The following is a 14,055-nucleotide window of genomic DNA, read 5'->3' on the forward strand; positions in this document are numbered from 1 at the left end:
GATACCTCATCCAGAAACACACCTGCTCGAAACCTGGACAGCAAGCTACACCGCGATGCAGAGCGTCTCTCTTGCAGAGTCTGCCACTTGAGTTTGCTAAACATCTCTGTAATGCTATCACGATTACCTAATAACCCTGTGACGAAATGCGCCACTCTTCTTTGGATCTTCTCTATCTCTTCTGTCAACCCGACCTGGTATGGATCCCACATTGATGAGCAATACTCAAGTATAGGTCGAACGAGTGTTTTGTAAGCCACCTCCTTTGTTGATGGACTACATTTTCTATGGACTATCCCAATGAATCTCAACCTGGCACCCACCTTACTAACAATTAATTTTATATGATAATACCACTTCAAATCGTTCCGCACGCATACTCCCAGGTATTTTACAGAAGTAACTGCTATCAGTGTTTGTTACGCTATCATATAATCACACAATAAAGGATCCTTCTTTCTATGTATTCGCAATACATTACCTTTGTCTATGTTAAGTGTCAGTTGCCACTCCTTGCACCAAGTGCCTATCCGCTGCAGATATTCCTACATTTGGCTGCAATTTTCTAATGCTGCAACTTCTCTGTATACAACAGCATCATCCGCGAAAAGCCTCCTGTTGCCTGTCACCACTTCCCACCTCTCTTTACCTTTCTCCCTCCTTAACCTGTCAATATCTTCCCTAGCCTTGTCTAACTCAGCCTGAAGGGTCGCAATTTTCCCCTCCTGTTCTAGTATCTTCCTACCTCTACTACAAATCCTCCAAACCACTGATGAGTCTCATTTACTTCCCCTATTCCCATGCCACTACAGTCACCCACATGGAAAAAACTACAGCACCAATCACACCAAAGTTCCTACCTAACAATTCTACAGCAAGTCAAGCACTTTTCACTCATGATAAACGTAATAGTTTATTAAGAATAAGTCAGTTAAATTACAGACAAACACGAAAATATGGCTCCACAAATTTGGCCTATATGCAACTGTTTGTAAACAAAAACAACAGTGCAAAGTTTCAGTAATTCAAGAGACTGATTCACACTCAGATGTACCATGGAATCCAACACAGAAATGCTGCAGTTTTATCTCCACAACCTAGTATTGCTGAAAAATGTGAGGGATATGGTGATGGAGGTGCTTCCACTTGTTTGAAATGGCACAGATTGTACTACCTTGGATTAGAATGTATGCTACCTACCTTTCTGGAAGTATGATGCTGGACAAGAAACCATTCAGTCTCAGAACTTTTAGGGTGACTCTTGCATGTATTACTTTTTTAGCTCTTGGTGACTGACAAGGATCCACAAAACAATTTATGGAATATGACACAAATCAATATTTTAACAAACAAAAGACATTTGTAGTGAAGGTTGAGAACTATACATATCTTCAATGATAAACTGAATACAGATGAAAAAAAAAGAATAAATTAGTGGGCTACAGACTAAGAAGAAATCACTTTGTACTTTATTTCAAGAAAATCCAACAGGGTAAAAATCATAGAGGGAGACCAAGAGATGAATACACTAAGCAGATTCAGAAAGATGTAGGTTGCAGTAGGTACTTGGAGATGAAGAAATCTGCACAGGATAGAGTAGCACAGAGAGCTGCACTAAACCAGTCTCTGGTAAAGGCCACATATGTCTGCCTGTGTCTGTATATGTGCGGATGGATATGTGTGTGTGTGTGTGTGTGCGTGAGTGTATACCTGTCCTTTTTGTCCCCCTAAGGTAAGTCTTTCCGCTCCCGGGATTGGAATGACTCCTTACCCTCTCCCTTAAAACCCACATCCTTTCGTGTTTCCCTCTCCTTCCCTCTTTCCTGATGAAGCAACCGTGGGTTGCAAAAGCTTGAAATTTGTGTGTGTGTTTGTGTGATTTTTGTCTCTATCAACATACCAACGCTTTCATTTGGTAAGTTACAGCATCTGTGTTTTTAGATATATTTTTCCCACGTGGAATGTTTCCCTCTATTATATTCACACACACACACACACACACACACACACACACATATATATATATATATATATATATATATATATATATATATATATATATATATATATAAAAACAAAGATGATGTGACTTACCGAACGAAAGCGCTGGCAGGTCGATAGACACACAAACAAACACAAACACACACACAAAAATCAAGCTTTCGCAACGAACTGTTGCCTCATCAGGAAAGAGGGAAGGAGAAGGAAAGACGAAAGGATGTGGGTTTTAGGGGAGAGGGTAAGGAGTCATTCCAATCCCGGGAGCGGAAAGACTTACCTTAGGGGGAAAAAAGGACGGGTATACACTCACACACACACACATATCGATCCACACATATACAGACGCAAGCAGACATCTCACAAGCAGACATATTTAAAGACCACACACATATCCATCCACACATATACAGACACAAGCAGACATATTAAATATGTCTGCTTGTGTCTGTATATGTGTGGATGGATATGTGTGTGTGTGCGAGTGTATACCTGTTCTTTTTTCCCCCTAAGGTAAGACTTTCCGCTCCCAGGATTGGAATGACTCCTTACCCTCTCCCTTAAAACCCACATCCTTTCGTCTTTCCCTCTCCTTCCCTCTTTCCTGATGAGGCAACAGTTTGTTGCGAAAGCTTGAATTTCATGTGTATGTTTGTGTTTGTTTGTGTGTCTATCGACCTGCCAGCACTTTCGTTCAGTAAGTCACATCATCTATATAATTTTTCAAGTATTGCAAATACAGTCCTTATATATAGTATAATCTAAATATGTAAAATAACAATATAACCAAACACTACATACATCTTTCAGTTCTGTTTGTCCTACTGATTTTGCTGCCCATTTTTAAATGTTAAATAGTTTCCAGACTTTCTCTGTCCACTCTTTCTACTGCTCTGGCATAAGCATATTCTAATTTTGAAACTGTGGAAGTCTACTGTTTTCACAGTGTTTATTTATGTGCAATTAATGCCATATTTTGTATTGGTGAAAAACAATACATTTTTATGTCTATCTGCATGTGTAGGAAGAGCTACAGAAAACAAGAGAATTGTGTTGACATAAGTGCAAAAGAAATTAAATCGTAACTTCGCAGCAATCTCCAAAATGTGTAGCCCCTTATAAAAGTTAATGAAAGATTATTAAAATTATGTATATCACCAAAACACAATACATATTGTATGAAAAAAAATATTGGCCTGAACATTTGAGAGAAACTGTATACTATGGTAATGTGTTACCTGGCTGAAGTAAATGAAAGTTCGGAAATTTTCTTCAGTGTCATAGTCATCTGGAAGAGGAAGGTGCCTGCTTATTTGCTGAGCCATTTCCTCATAACCATTAAGATGGTGCTGTCTTCTTTGCATGAGTTCACTGCCAACACTTAGGTCTGAAGGTATTGCTATTGAAGATAATGTATAGATTGATGGTAATGATTGGAAACCATACTCAGAAGCAAACCGAGGAGTTGGGAAAGTTGTGTAGTTCCAGCCATCATCATTATAATTATAATAGTGAACTGAAACCATGAGGAAGAATGTATTATTAATGCCACCAATAATGAATTAAAAATAGAAAGTGACATACAAAGGCACATAAATACATTGCTCTCTCTCTCTCTCTTGCTGGTTTCATAAGTTACAAAGCATATTGAAGAAATTATTATGTATGTTATGATACAGTACGTCATAATGTCTTAGTAGATTGTACTGTGTTGCATTTGCAGTATCAATAAATGTCACATCAAATATAAATATGTCTTACAATTAAAGATATAAATGAAATCAGTGAACTATAATAGATAAATGAAATAAATTGTAAATAATAATACCTATTATTGGAACTCAAATTACAGAAATGAAATTAAAACTCATAACTACAGTATAAGTTTCATCAACTCCTTTTGTGAGCAGACCATTCAAAAACAGCACCAAAAGAAGCCTCTGTTTAATTCTTATAGAAACTACTCCTTGGATCACTGACTGATTTCAAAGACAGCCAAAGATGAGCATATGGGAATGTGGACCACAATGAAAACCATGCATACACTGATGCCAATGAACAAGCTAGATTATTGAACACTTGATAAATACTCATTAACACAGAGAATGAAATGCAAGTAAGTCAGTGGAGCATGCATGTTCAAAAAGTACAAAACTCAAGTTACCAAGTCAAATACATTTACTAGTTCTTTCAGTGACTATGTTTTACAGTTGAAGTAATCTCAGTGCCTGACAGCACAATCCCCCCCCCCTCCCCCCTCCCATTGGTAGAGTGAAGTTCCAGGGATGTAGAGGTATTGATGTTTTATGATGTACAAACCAGCCAACCCTCGTATGTCTTTTGTGAAACAGCAATACTGCAATGGTCAGATGAAAGTTGTGTGAGCATTGGTGTTGTCTGTACATTGACTGCATTGTTTGCTGTAGGCAGTGATTGATGCAAACAGTGCTGATTTGAAGGATAAGTCTTTGCATAGGAGGTAAGTTAATTCTATCCACTCCAGTGGCACTGTAGTAGGTTTGTCATTTAGAAGGATTTTCACTGCCTACTCATTGTGTACTACAATCTGATACGGTCTGGAGAAAGATGACTGTAGTGGTGAACTAACCGCATCCATCGTCAACATTAAATGGAAACTCATATGCAAGTCTTTGTGAATAAAAATATTGGCATCTGCTTGGTGAGATGCTGGACTTTGACAGAACTTAGAAATGAGGTATTTCACCTGTTGTCAAAAGAATGAGATATCCTGTGCAGAAGGTTCTTGTTGATGCACCAAAAATTCCAGTGGTAGCCACAGTGCTTCACCATAAACAAACTATATAAACAATGTTTAATTTGACCATTGTGCAGAGTCTGTGTGGGGATAATGGGAGTACTGTTACCCAAGAAGTATCATGGCACAAGAGTGCCACTTTAAGAGTCCTGTGCAATGGTTCTACCATTCTATTGATAGTGTGTGGTGTGATGGTGTTATAAATTGCAAAACTTGGAGAGTTTGTGGAATAGTGCTGATTCAAACTGCCTATCCTGATGCAAGATAACCAATGCACAATACAATAAGCTAAGAAAATTTTATAAATTGTTCACCACAAGAATGTTGGCAATCAGATTATTGTATTGACCAATCACTGTGAAAACTAACCTTCCACTGGAGGTAGTGGGCTCACTAATTAGATTTGCACATGGGAAACTCACTGCTTGGGTTCAGGGAAGCATCCAACAGATTTATTACATGTCTGCCAACCTTTGCCTCATGATACACCATAAGTGCCCTGACCTGCAAGTGACAGTCCCTTTTTTTTTACATATGGCTACACATATCTATCTGTAACTATTCTAGTCACGTTTTAGTAGCTGCTGGATGAGTGGGGGTATGTAACATGTTGAACATATTTTTTGGGAAGTAGAAGCCACATGTGGTCAAGGTTGTTGTTTGGTAACATCAAACCACAACTGAGTTTCTGATCCTTGGAAGAGCAGTTTCCTGAGCTTCAAACCTTATATCAGTTCTGCATTTGTGAGTGTTGATGGCTTGTGCTGGCACCAACTTACTATAGTCAGTGATTCCAGATATAGCATTGAGTCACGAAAAATAATCTGCCACTTTTTACAAATTTGGCTAATGAATTTGAGCTGTCAGAACTCACCAGGGATACAAGATTCCATCAGTTTTGCAAAAATAAAAACAACTGGTTTATGGTCCTTGAAAATAATAGACAGTCATGTCTTCCCATATGGTTGGAAATGTTTTTGTAGTCTTCTAAATTGTGAGTAATTCTCTATCACACAAGTTCCACTTGGTTTGGGCAGTGGTCAGTTTTTGCGAGAAGAAGCCAGGTGGTTGCCATGATCCATTACTTTTTGGTGTAGACCTGCACCAATAGGTAGTTGTCTCATGTTCATGATGACTACAAGGAGTGCAGTGTGTACAGGGTGGACCAACAGTAAGGTGCCTTGAAGGCTTGTTCTCACCTGGCCAAGGGCTTGTAAGATATCTGGAGTCCACGTGAGAGCATAGTCACACTATTAGTGTTGTGGCCTGCCAAAACAGCAGCCAAAGGTGGCTGCATAACCATTGTATGGGGCAAATGTTTTTTATACAAATTAACTGTCACTGGAAACCTTTTCTATTTTTGAAAGTTCTCAGTATGAGGAGTGTGTATTGCTTCAACCATAGTTCAGAGCAGACAAATGTCAGATGTCAAACCTGTGTGTCCTAAAAACTGTGCCTTTTGCTGATAAAATTCCCATTTGCCTACATTAAACACTAATATGCGTTTTGAAAATCTATGGAGAGTCAGCTGCAAATGTTCCTCCTGTTCTGAAATTGTATTAGACAACACAAGCACATTGTCTAAGTAAGCAGAACAAAAATCAAGTCCACATGATACTTTGTCCACAAATGTTTGCCAGGTTTGTGTGGCATTTTTCAAACCATGAGGTATACACAATCATTCAAATAACACAAAGGCACAATAACTTCAGTGTTTTGAATGTCCTGGGGTGCCACAGGAATCTGTGAAAGGCCTTGCCTGTTACACTAATAACTATTGCTTGAGCAAGTGCACTCATAAAATCCTCAAAGTTCAGTATAGGGTAACAGTCAGGAATGATGAGTGCACTTAATGCATGATAATCACTGTGCGGCCTCCGTGTGCCGTCTTCCTTCTTTACAAGGTGCAGCAGTGATGCCCAAGGTCTACTTGAACCATGGATTATTCCCAGAATTAACAGTTCATTCATCTCCTTTTTCCTGGAGCTAATTTGTCAGGAGTCAGATGCAGAGCTTCTTGAGCAACTAGAGGGCTGGGAGTGGTGCAGTGATGCTAGTCAGCAGTGTTTCTCCAAATTTAAATGCAGTCTGAGTGGTGCAAACTGCTGATGATAGTAGATATCAAGAACATTCCTTTTGTAGCTTCTAAATTTCTGCTTGAGCAGCATTTAATTCCTTTGTCACCAAATACAATTTGTGTAGTAATATCTGATTTCCAATAAGTATCTTTGCCCTGTCTTCTCGTAATACTTTTAGTTTCTCTTGCATGACATGGCAGCTGTGCTCCAAAAATGCAGGTTTATCATCATCACATAAGGAAACATGAAGAAATAACCCAAGTGAGTCCATTTCTTCTGTCCGTGCGTGTAATACAGTGGAGATTCAATTAACTGAAGCAACTGTTGTCATAAATCATTTGGATAATTGAAAATTTGGATAACTGAATGCATGAGTATATGTGTGTGTCTGACTCCCACCACACACCTTGCTTGTCACTACTGATGCCACCTCCCTTTATACCATCATCCCCCACATACACGGTCTGTCTGCTGCTGAACATTTCCTCAGTCAGTGCCCACCTGATTCCAAACCTATGACACCCTTCCTGCTCACCTTAATTAACTTTATACTTACTGACAACTACTTCAACTTTGAGGGGCAGACATACAAACAGTCCAGGGGTACAGCCACGGGAACGAGGATGGCTCCTTCTTATGCCAACCTTTTCATGGGTCAATAGGACGGGGCTCTCCTAGGATCCATAATGCTTCAGCCCCTGCTTTTGTTTAGACACATTGATGACATCTTTGCCATGCAGACTCATGGTGAGGCTGACCTTTTAAAATTCCTGGAATCTCTAAATACATTCTCCCATTTAAATTTCACATGGTTGTATTCTGCAACCCATGTCGCTTTCCTTGATGTTAGTCTCAGCCACACTGAAGGCCAGCTACACACTTCTGTCCACGTTAAACCTACCAACAAACAACAGTACTTACACTTTGACAGTTTCAATCCTTTCCATGTCAACTGTTCCCTCCCATATAGCCTTGGCATTCGAGGTAAATGTATTTGTTTGGATGCACACTCTTTAAGCAGTACACCACCATTCTCCCTTAGTCTTCACTGGACGTAATTACCCCACCAGCCTAGTTCAAAAGCAGATTTCCTGGGCCATCACAACTGAATCCTGGTAACGTTGATTTAAAAAAAAATGCCTTTGGAGCACACCACTTGTCACTTAGTATTGTACTGGTCTTGCATGTATTAATCAGCTGCTTCAACAAGGCCATAACTTCCTAAAATCATGCCCTGAAATTAGGTCCATTCTGTATGAGATTTTGTCCACCACATCTAGAATAGCTTTTCATCACCCTCCCACCAATCGCCAAAAGTCCTTGGCAGACCCTATGCTCCTTCTGCAAATGTCTCCTACCCTAAGGTTCCTAACATTGTGACCATCCCCACTGCAAGACTTGCCCTACACCCCCTCCTACCACCACCTATACCAGCCCAGTAACTGGTAAAACATATACTGTCAAAGGGAGAGCCACCTGTAAAATGACACTTCATATACCAGGTGTTACGTAAACACTGTTTGGATTTTTACATTGGCATGACTACTAGCAAGTTATCAGTTAGGATGAATAGGCATAGGCAGAGTGTGAATACCAGCAACACACAAAAGAACGTGCTCTATAACATAGCAGTCATGACCTCGGGTGCCTGTTTCATCATATGTGTCATCTGGAGTCTTCCCCCAGACACCAGTTTTTCATAACTCCACAGGTGGGAACTAGTGCTACATGTCCTGACATAAATTAATGTTAATTTCCTCCATCTCAGCATTTCTTCACAGTAACTTCTCCTTTGTTCCCTCCATTTTAGTTTTCTACATCTTTCATTTTCTGACCTGCCTATTTTTTGCTGTCCCCTCCTACCTCTTTTACATAAAACGCACTTAAATTTTCACTCTTATTAACTCATGCACAGTGTTTTAGCAGTAACCTCTGTGTTGTATATTACCCTGTTTTCCATCTTTAAGCTCTCAGGTTTTCAAATCTCATCCTGTGCAGTCCCCAACAATCAGTCTTTCCTTCTCATCTGGTAAGCCCTCACTAGATAACTTTTCTGAATTCTACCCCTTTTCCTAAACCTGCCCAACCGTTTTCCTTCACCCCTCTTCCTTCCCCTTCAAAAACTTTCCCAGAAGAAGGAGCCACTCGCTCTGAAAGCTTGCATACATAATACCTTTCTTTATACGTGTTTTCTCCTGACACCATTTGGTGAGTAAACTTTTTGTCTATCCAATTACATTATATTGTCAAAAAGTGATTTATATATTATTAACTCTAGAAAGGTAATGTTCATCACCCGTATACAGTTACCCTTTAGGTACATTGTCATAAACTTATCTTTCTAGGGTTAATACAAAGGATAATGTTAGGTGTTTATTCAAAACAACCAAAATAATTAAACTTATTAAAATAAAAAATCAATGTTGATTACAAGATTAGAGACAAATTTTCATACATAAGAATATATTCTTAAAATCATTAAAATACAGCAGCCTTAATCATGAATTAATTACCTAACAAAAGTCACATAGGATAGTCACTGTAGTTTGATTTTGTTTAAAAATTTGGCAATTGTCACTTGATGTAAACAATTCTTTCTCTTCTTTGGTGCTATATCATGAATTTCTTTTTCTTGTAGCAAATTCATGGTTCTTTTTCAAACCATTTGAAAGCTGCATCCAGGGCTTGAAATGCTTCCACAAGAGATGATCCTGCACCATTTTTGCATCTACATTTTCTACTGTTTCATCTTCTCCCATTTCCTGCTATACATTTGCCTGTGATATATTTCCAACAATTTGTCATCTGATATGATCTGAAAACCTTAATATTACTGTCACAAGTAAGCCACTCTTTCATATCACTAGCATCACATTCCTGGCATATTTGCATCTTTGACATTAGTTCATTTATATCCTCTGAAACAGAATCATCTGTACCAGTTGCTGAATTTTTGTGCTCTCATTTGAGTATCCTGTTCCAAGCTTTGTTCTAAGTCTTCCTTTCAGTCAACTTCCACCCATCTACAACCATGTAACAATACTCCTGTACATTCATTCACTTGAAAAATTACAAAATGGCTTCAATATTATCTTCATTAACAGATAACAACCCACATAAGAGTTATTTTCTATGAAGTCATTTAATATTTCAGTAACACTTTGATCCATTGGCTGCAAGAAGGATGTCACATTAGGAGACAAAAATTTTGCTGTATACATCCCATTTTCGCTCTCTAACTGTTCCGTTGGAGGATGGGTTTTCACAATTTCCTCATTTACTATTTTCATTTTGAAATTTCTGTACTTCAGGGATAAAAGTATTGTACTAGTAACTGAGTATTTCAATGTTCATCCATATCTCTTTTTGGTTTTTATAAATTAAGGAAAGCCTGATATTTTTGAAGCATTGGGTTTTTATTTATTTTCTGACAAGGAGCAAAGGCCTTTTATGGGTCTTGATAGTATCCACAAACTAATATTGTTACTTGTTCTTTACTAATTTTATATCCTGGAGCTCAACTTTCCTGCTGAGAAGCTGAAAATTCTGATGCTAATGATTTCGAATTTCATCTAAGTTCATCAGCATTGTAAAGTAGAAGTCACAATCATTCTCAGCCAATTCTTTTTTAAACCCATCTTTAAAAGAATTTGGCATCTACGTCATCTGACATTTTTTCACCTTTTATTTCCAATACATGAAGTCCATGACAGGATTTAAATCTGTATAATCATGTGTTACTTACCACAAATGATTCATTGGCACCTATTTTATTTAGCCGCAATGTCTTTTCACAGAGCAAAGGACGATTGTGTTGTAATTGTTTCTGTTGTCACCACCAGCGATATGTTGTGTATTGAGAGACAGGTGCCTTTTTAAGTACCTGTGGCCAGTTGCATCTAAAACCAGATGCCAATCCCATTTGGGTGAGAACAAGGACCAATGCACTTTTTGTCCTGTGTGTCAAATCAGGTATGGTACCAGTACCAGGGTGGTGTCTGCATACACTGCTGTTTGTTTACTTTGCAGCATGTGAGTCAGTGAAATAGCTGAGGGTTGATGTCATTGTGGCTGGCATGAGTCTTTGTTTCACTGTCTGCTTCTGTCATCTGCTGCCTGAGTGTGTCCACTTGAGTACTGCAGTGTGTGTACCTACTCAGAAAACAGTAGGCAGTAGGTGCTGTCCTGTTGTTTATAATGGCAGATGAAGGTGCTGTAGCAACTGCAGTACAGAATTGTTATGCAATACTAATGTTGTCATTTTGAAGCACTCAGTATATTCTGTCAGCACTATCCAACTGTGAAGGTACGCCACATTTATCATTGGGAATAACAGCTGTCTTTACAGGAAGCAGCAGTTGTCTAGACAAAATATGTCACAAAGTTGTATCTGCTATTTCAGCTTCAGTGATGAGAGCACGTAAATGGTGCAAGAAATCAGAAGGCAATTTATCACCAATTTCTTCACTAGTCAGTGCTTACTGGATTTATTAGTCTGAAGCTTTGCGCCCTCTTTGAAGTATATGGTCCTTTAGATGGTATTTACACTGTACAGGCGTAACATAAATATTCTGCCACCAAAACTAATGTATGGGCATCCAAATCATCAACAGTAAGAGTGTATTGCATCTTGTCATCACACTCACCGTGGGTGTCAAATGAAATTTCTGACATTCTAAAACACAAATCTGGTTGCTGCAGCAGATATGACTTTACATTCACTTTGTTGTGCAGTTGGTTGGCACAATGTTAGCAATGAGCAAAATGTTTGTAACCAAATTAGGAAGTACAAAACCTGGTCGTCCAATTAATATACCACCATTTGGAGCTAGCTGAGCTATAGGTACTGTCCTCATCACCATTTTTCTGTCCTAATAGAATGTTTTCTGTTGTCACCAGCACCATTACTTCGCACGTTCTCTGCTTGGTGATCACCTTCTTCACAGTGTCACCACTTGTGGGAATGTGGACCACAGTGTTGACAGTGCGGTCCGTTGGGCTCTGATTGCTGGCAGCCAAGATGGGGCAAGCCTGAGTCCATCCTCTCAATTCATGTTCTTAGGATGTTTAAGTATTTCAATGGCCTCTCTGATTTTGCATTTCATCATAACCAGCTGCTTGGCCAACACACAGTCTTCTCTGAATTTTATTTCTTTTCTGCAATCTTGCTGATGTTCTGCCACTGCAGATTTGTTGTGTTGCCCTAGATGAATATAGAACTTGTGTTCCCGAATGCACATTGCTATTGGCCTGCCAGTCTCACTGATGTATGCCTCTCCACATTCACATTCCACCTTGTACAAGCCTGCAGTGTGTAATGCATCCACCTTGACCTTAGTGGAGCCTAGCACATCCTGGATCCTGCAACCACTATTGAAGACAGGCTGCACCCCAGCCCAATGAAGGTGTTTGCCTATTTGGTCAGTAACATTTTCCCCATAAGATAAGTGCACTGTTGGCTGCAGTTTGTCTATTTCCTGCATATCATGCTTACTTGTATTCATCGACAAGGCTGTGTGGATTGACTTACAGCTGTAGCCATTGGCTAGAAACATTGTGCATAACCTTTTAAGCTTAGGTGTCATGTTTTGACCATCACTTAGGTGCTGCCCAAGGATTTCCAAAGAACGGATGACAGAGTTATTCTGCGCTGGGTGGTTGTAGGATTGGGCATGCAGATACCTGTCTCTATGTGTAGGCTTGCAATATACTCTGTGCCCCAGCATGCACTCCATTGTCCTTTATACTTCTATGTCTAGAAATGGAATTGCACCGTTCTTCTCTACTTAGAGCATGAACTGTGAAACCATCGCCATTCGCCAGAAGAAGAAATTTGAGCAGCTAGCAAAGACAACACAGTACACTAAGCCTTGACTGGGTACATCTTGAACAGTAGTGAACCTTTCATCTCATCCCATCAGCAATGCAGCCACAGAAGCACTAACTAAGGGACTAAATTTTGCCATCACACCTGAGCAGATTCCTAAGGAAGAAATCGTTGAATCAGTGGAAACAGCACTCCAGCACACATCTGCCATGGAAGCTAAGAAAATTAGGCAGGAAACCGTCCAAGTTCTGCTATGTGCCAAGCCACCGAAACACAACCTTAGCTGAGAGGAAAGGGCAGCTATCAAGGTACTGGAGAACAATGATCAAATTGTGATATTGTTGCAGAAGAAGTTAATAGTACCGTGGTGTAGTGGTTATGGTACTAAACTGTTGAGTTCAAAACTAACCTGGGCTGCACAGTTTTAATTTCTATATTCGGTTTGAGTACATTCTAGAGGTATCCACAAATATCAAGAATCATTGTACTGGAATGTTCTATAGCTGTATATATACTGTATGTGTTCTGGCCGGAGGCAGTTGGCTCTGCACTCTTGTATGTGCAAATGCTGAATAAACCTTCGTTAAGTGAAGTTAGTGTTCGTCATTCCTCTAATCACACCTTCTTCTATGTGACATTATTCTGGAGGAGATGCCAGGTATTGGAACTTGTGATGGCACACATTATTGACGACACAGTGGCTCCCATCAGGCCATGACAGAGCCGTTGTTTATATGGCGAGAAACCCAAGTTCAAGCCATATTCAACAGATTGCAATCTACGGGAGACAGAAGAAGAAGGGACATTACGATGACAGCAACTGTGTGCCACCACAAGAGACATCCTTCCGGGTTCTCAATATCCAAACAAGTGGATGGAGGCATATGAGTGTATCCAAACAAGTGGCTGGAGGCATATGAGTGTATAGCCAAATTTAAAAAATGGGATGACACTGTGTGTTTGGCTAATGTATTTTTCTACTTGGAGGGCACTGCCAAGCAATGGTATGAGAACAATGAGGAGAAGTTTACAAGCTGCGAAGTATTCCAGGTGGAACTGCGCAAGTATTTTGGTGACACACAACGACAGAAGTGCAAGGCTGAAGATAAATTAATGTGCAGGAGAAACTACAGCATCCTACATTCAAGACATCTTGGAGCTGCGTAAAATAGTGGATCCTAGAATGAAGGAGGAAGATAAGGTTGCACATCTAATGAAGGGTGTTGCTGAGGACATGTATGAAGCCTTACTCCTGAAGGAAGTTTCGACAGCAGATAACTTCCTTAAATGGTGCCAGTATATCTAGACAATGCATCATATAAGAATTACTCACAAGACGTTTGAACAGCTTCCAAACATCTTATCGATTTCTGTGC

At 39.5% G+C, this 14,055-nt stretch overlaps 1 protein-coding gene across 1 annotated transcript in view; it reads right to left on the reverse strand.

Moving 5' to 3' along the window:
• LOC126260229 (beta-mannosidase-like) overlaps positions 1-14,055 on the reverse strand; it is a 267,698-nt gene that overhangs the window by 60,331 nt on the left and 193,312 nt on the right. Inside the window, exon 10 of the mRNA XM_049957531.1 lies at positions 3,237-3,514. Coding sequence (XP_049813488.1) covers positions 3,237-3,514 — 278 coding nt within the window. The remainder of the gene's footprint in view (positions 1-3,236; positions 3,515-14,055) is intronic.

The sequence above is a fragment of the Schistocerca nitens genome, chromosome 5 (genome assembly GCF_023898315.1).
Source record: "Schistocerca nitens isolate TAMUIC-IGC-003100 chromosome 5, iqSchNite1.1, whole genome shotgun sequence".
NCBI lineage: Eukaryota > Metazoa > Arthropoda > Insecta > Orthoptera > Acrididae > Schistocerca > Schistocerca nitens.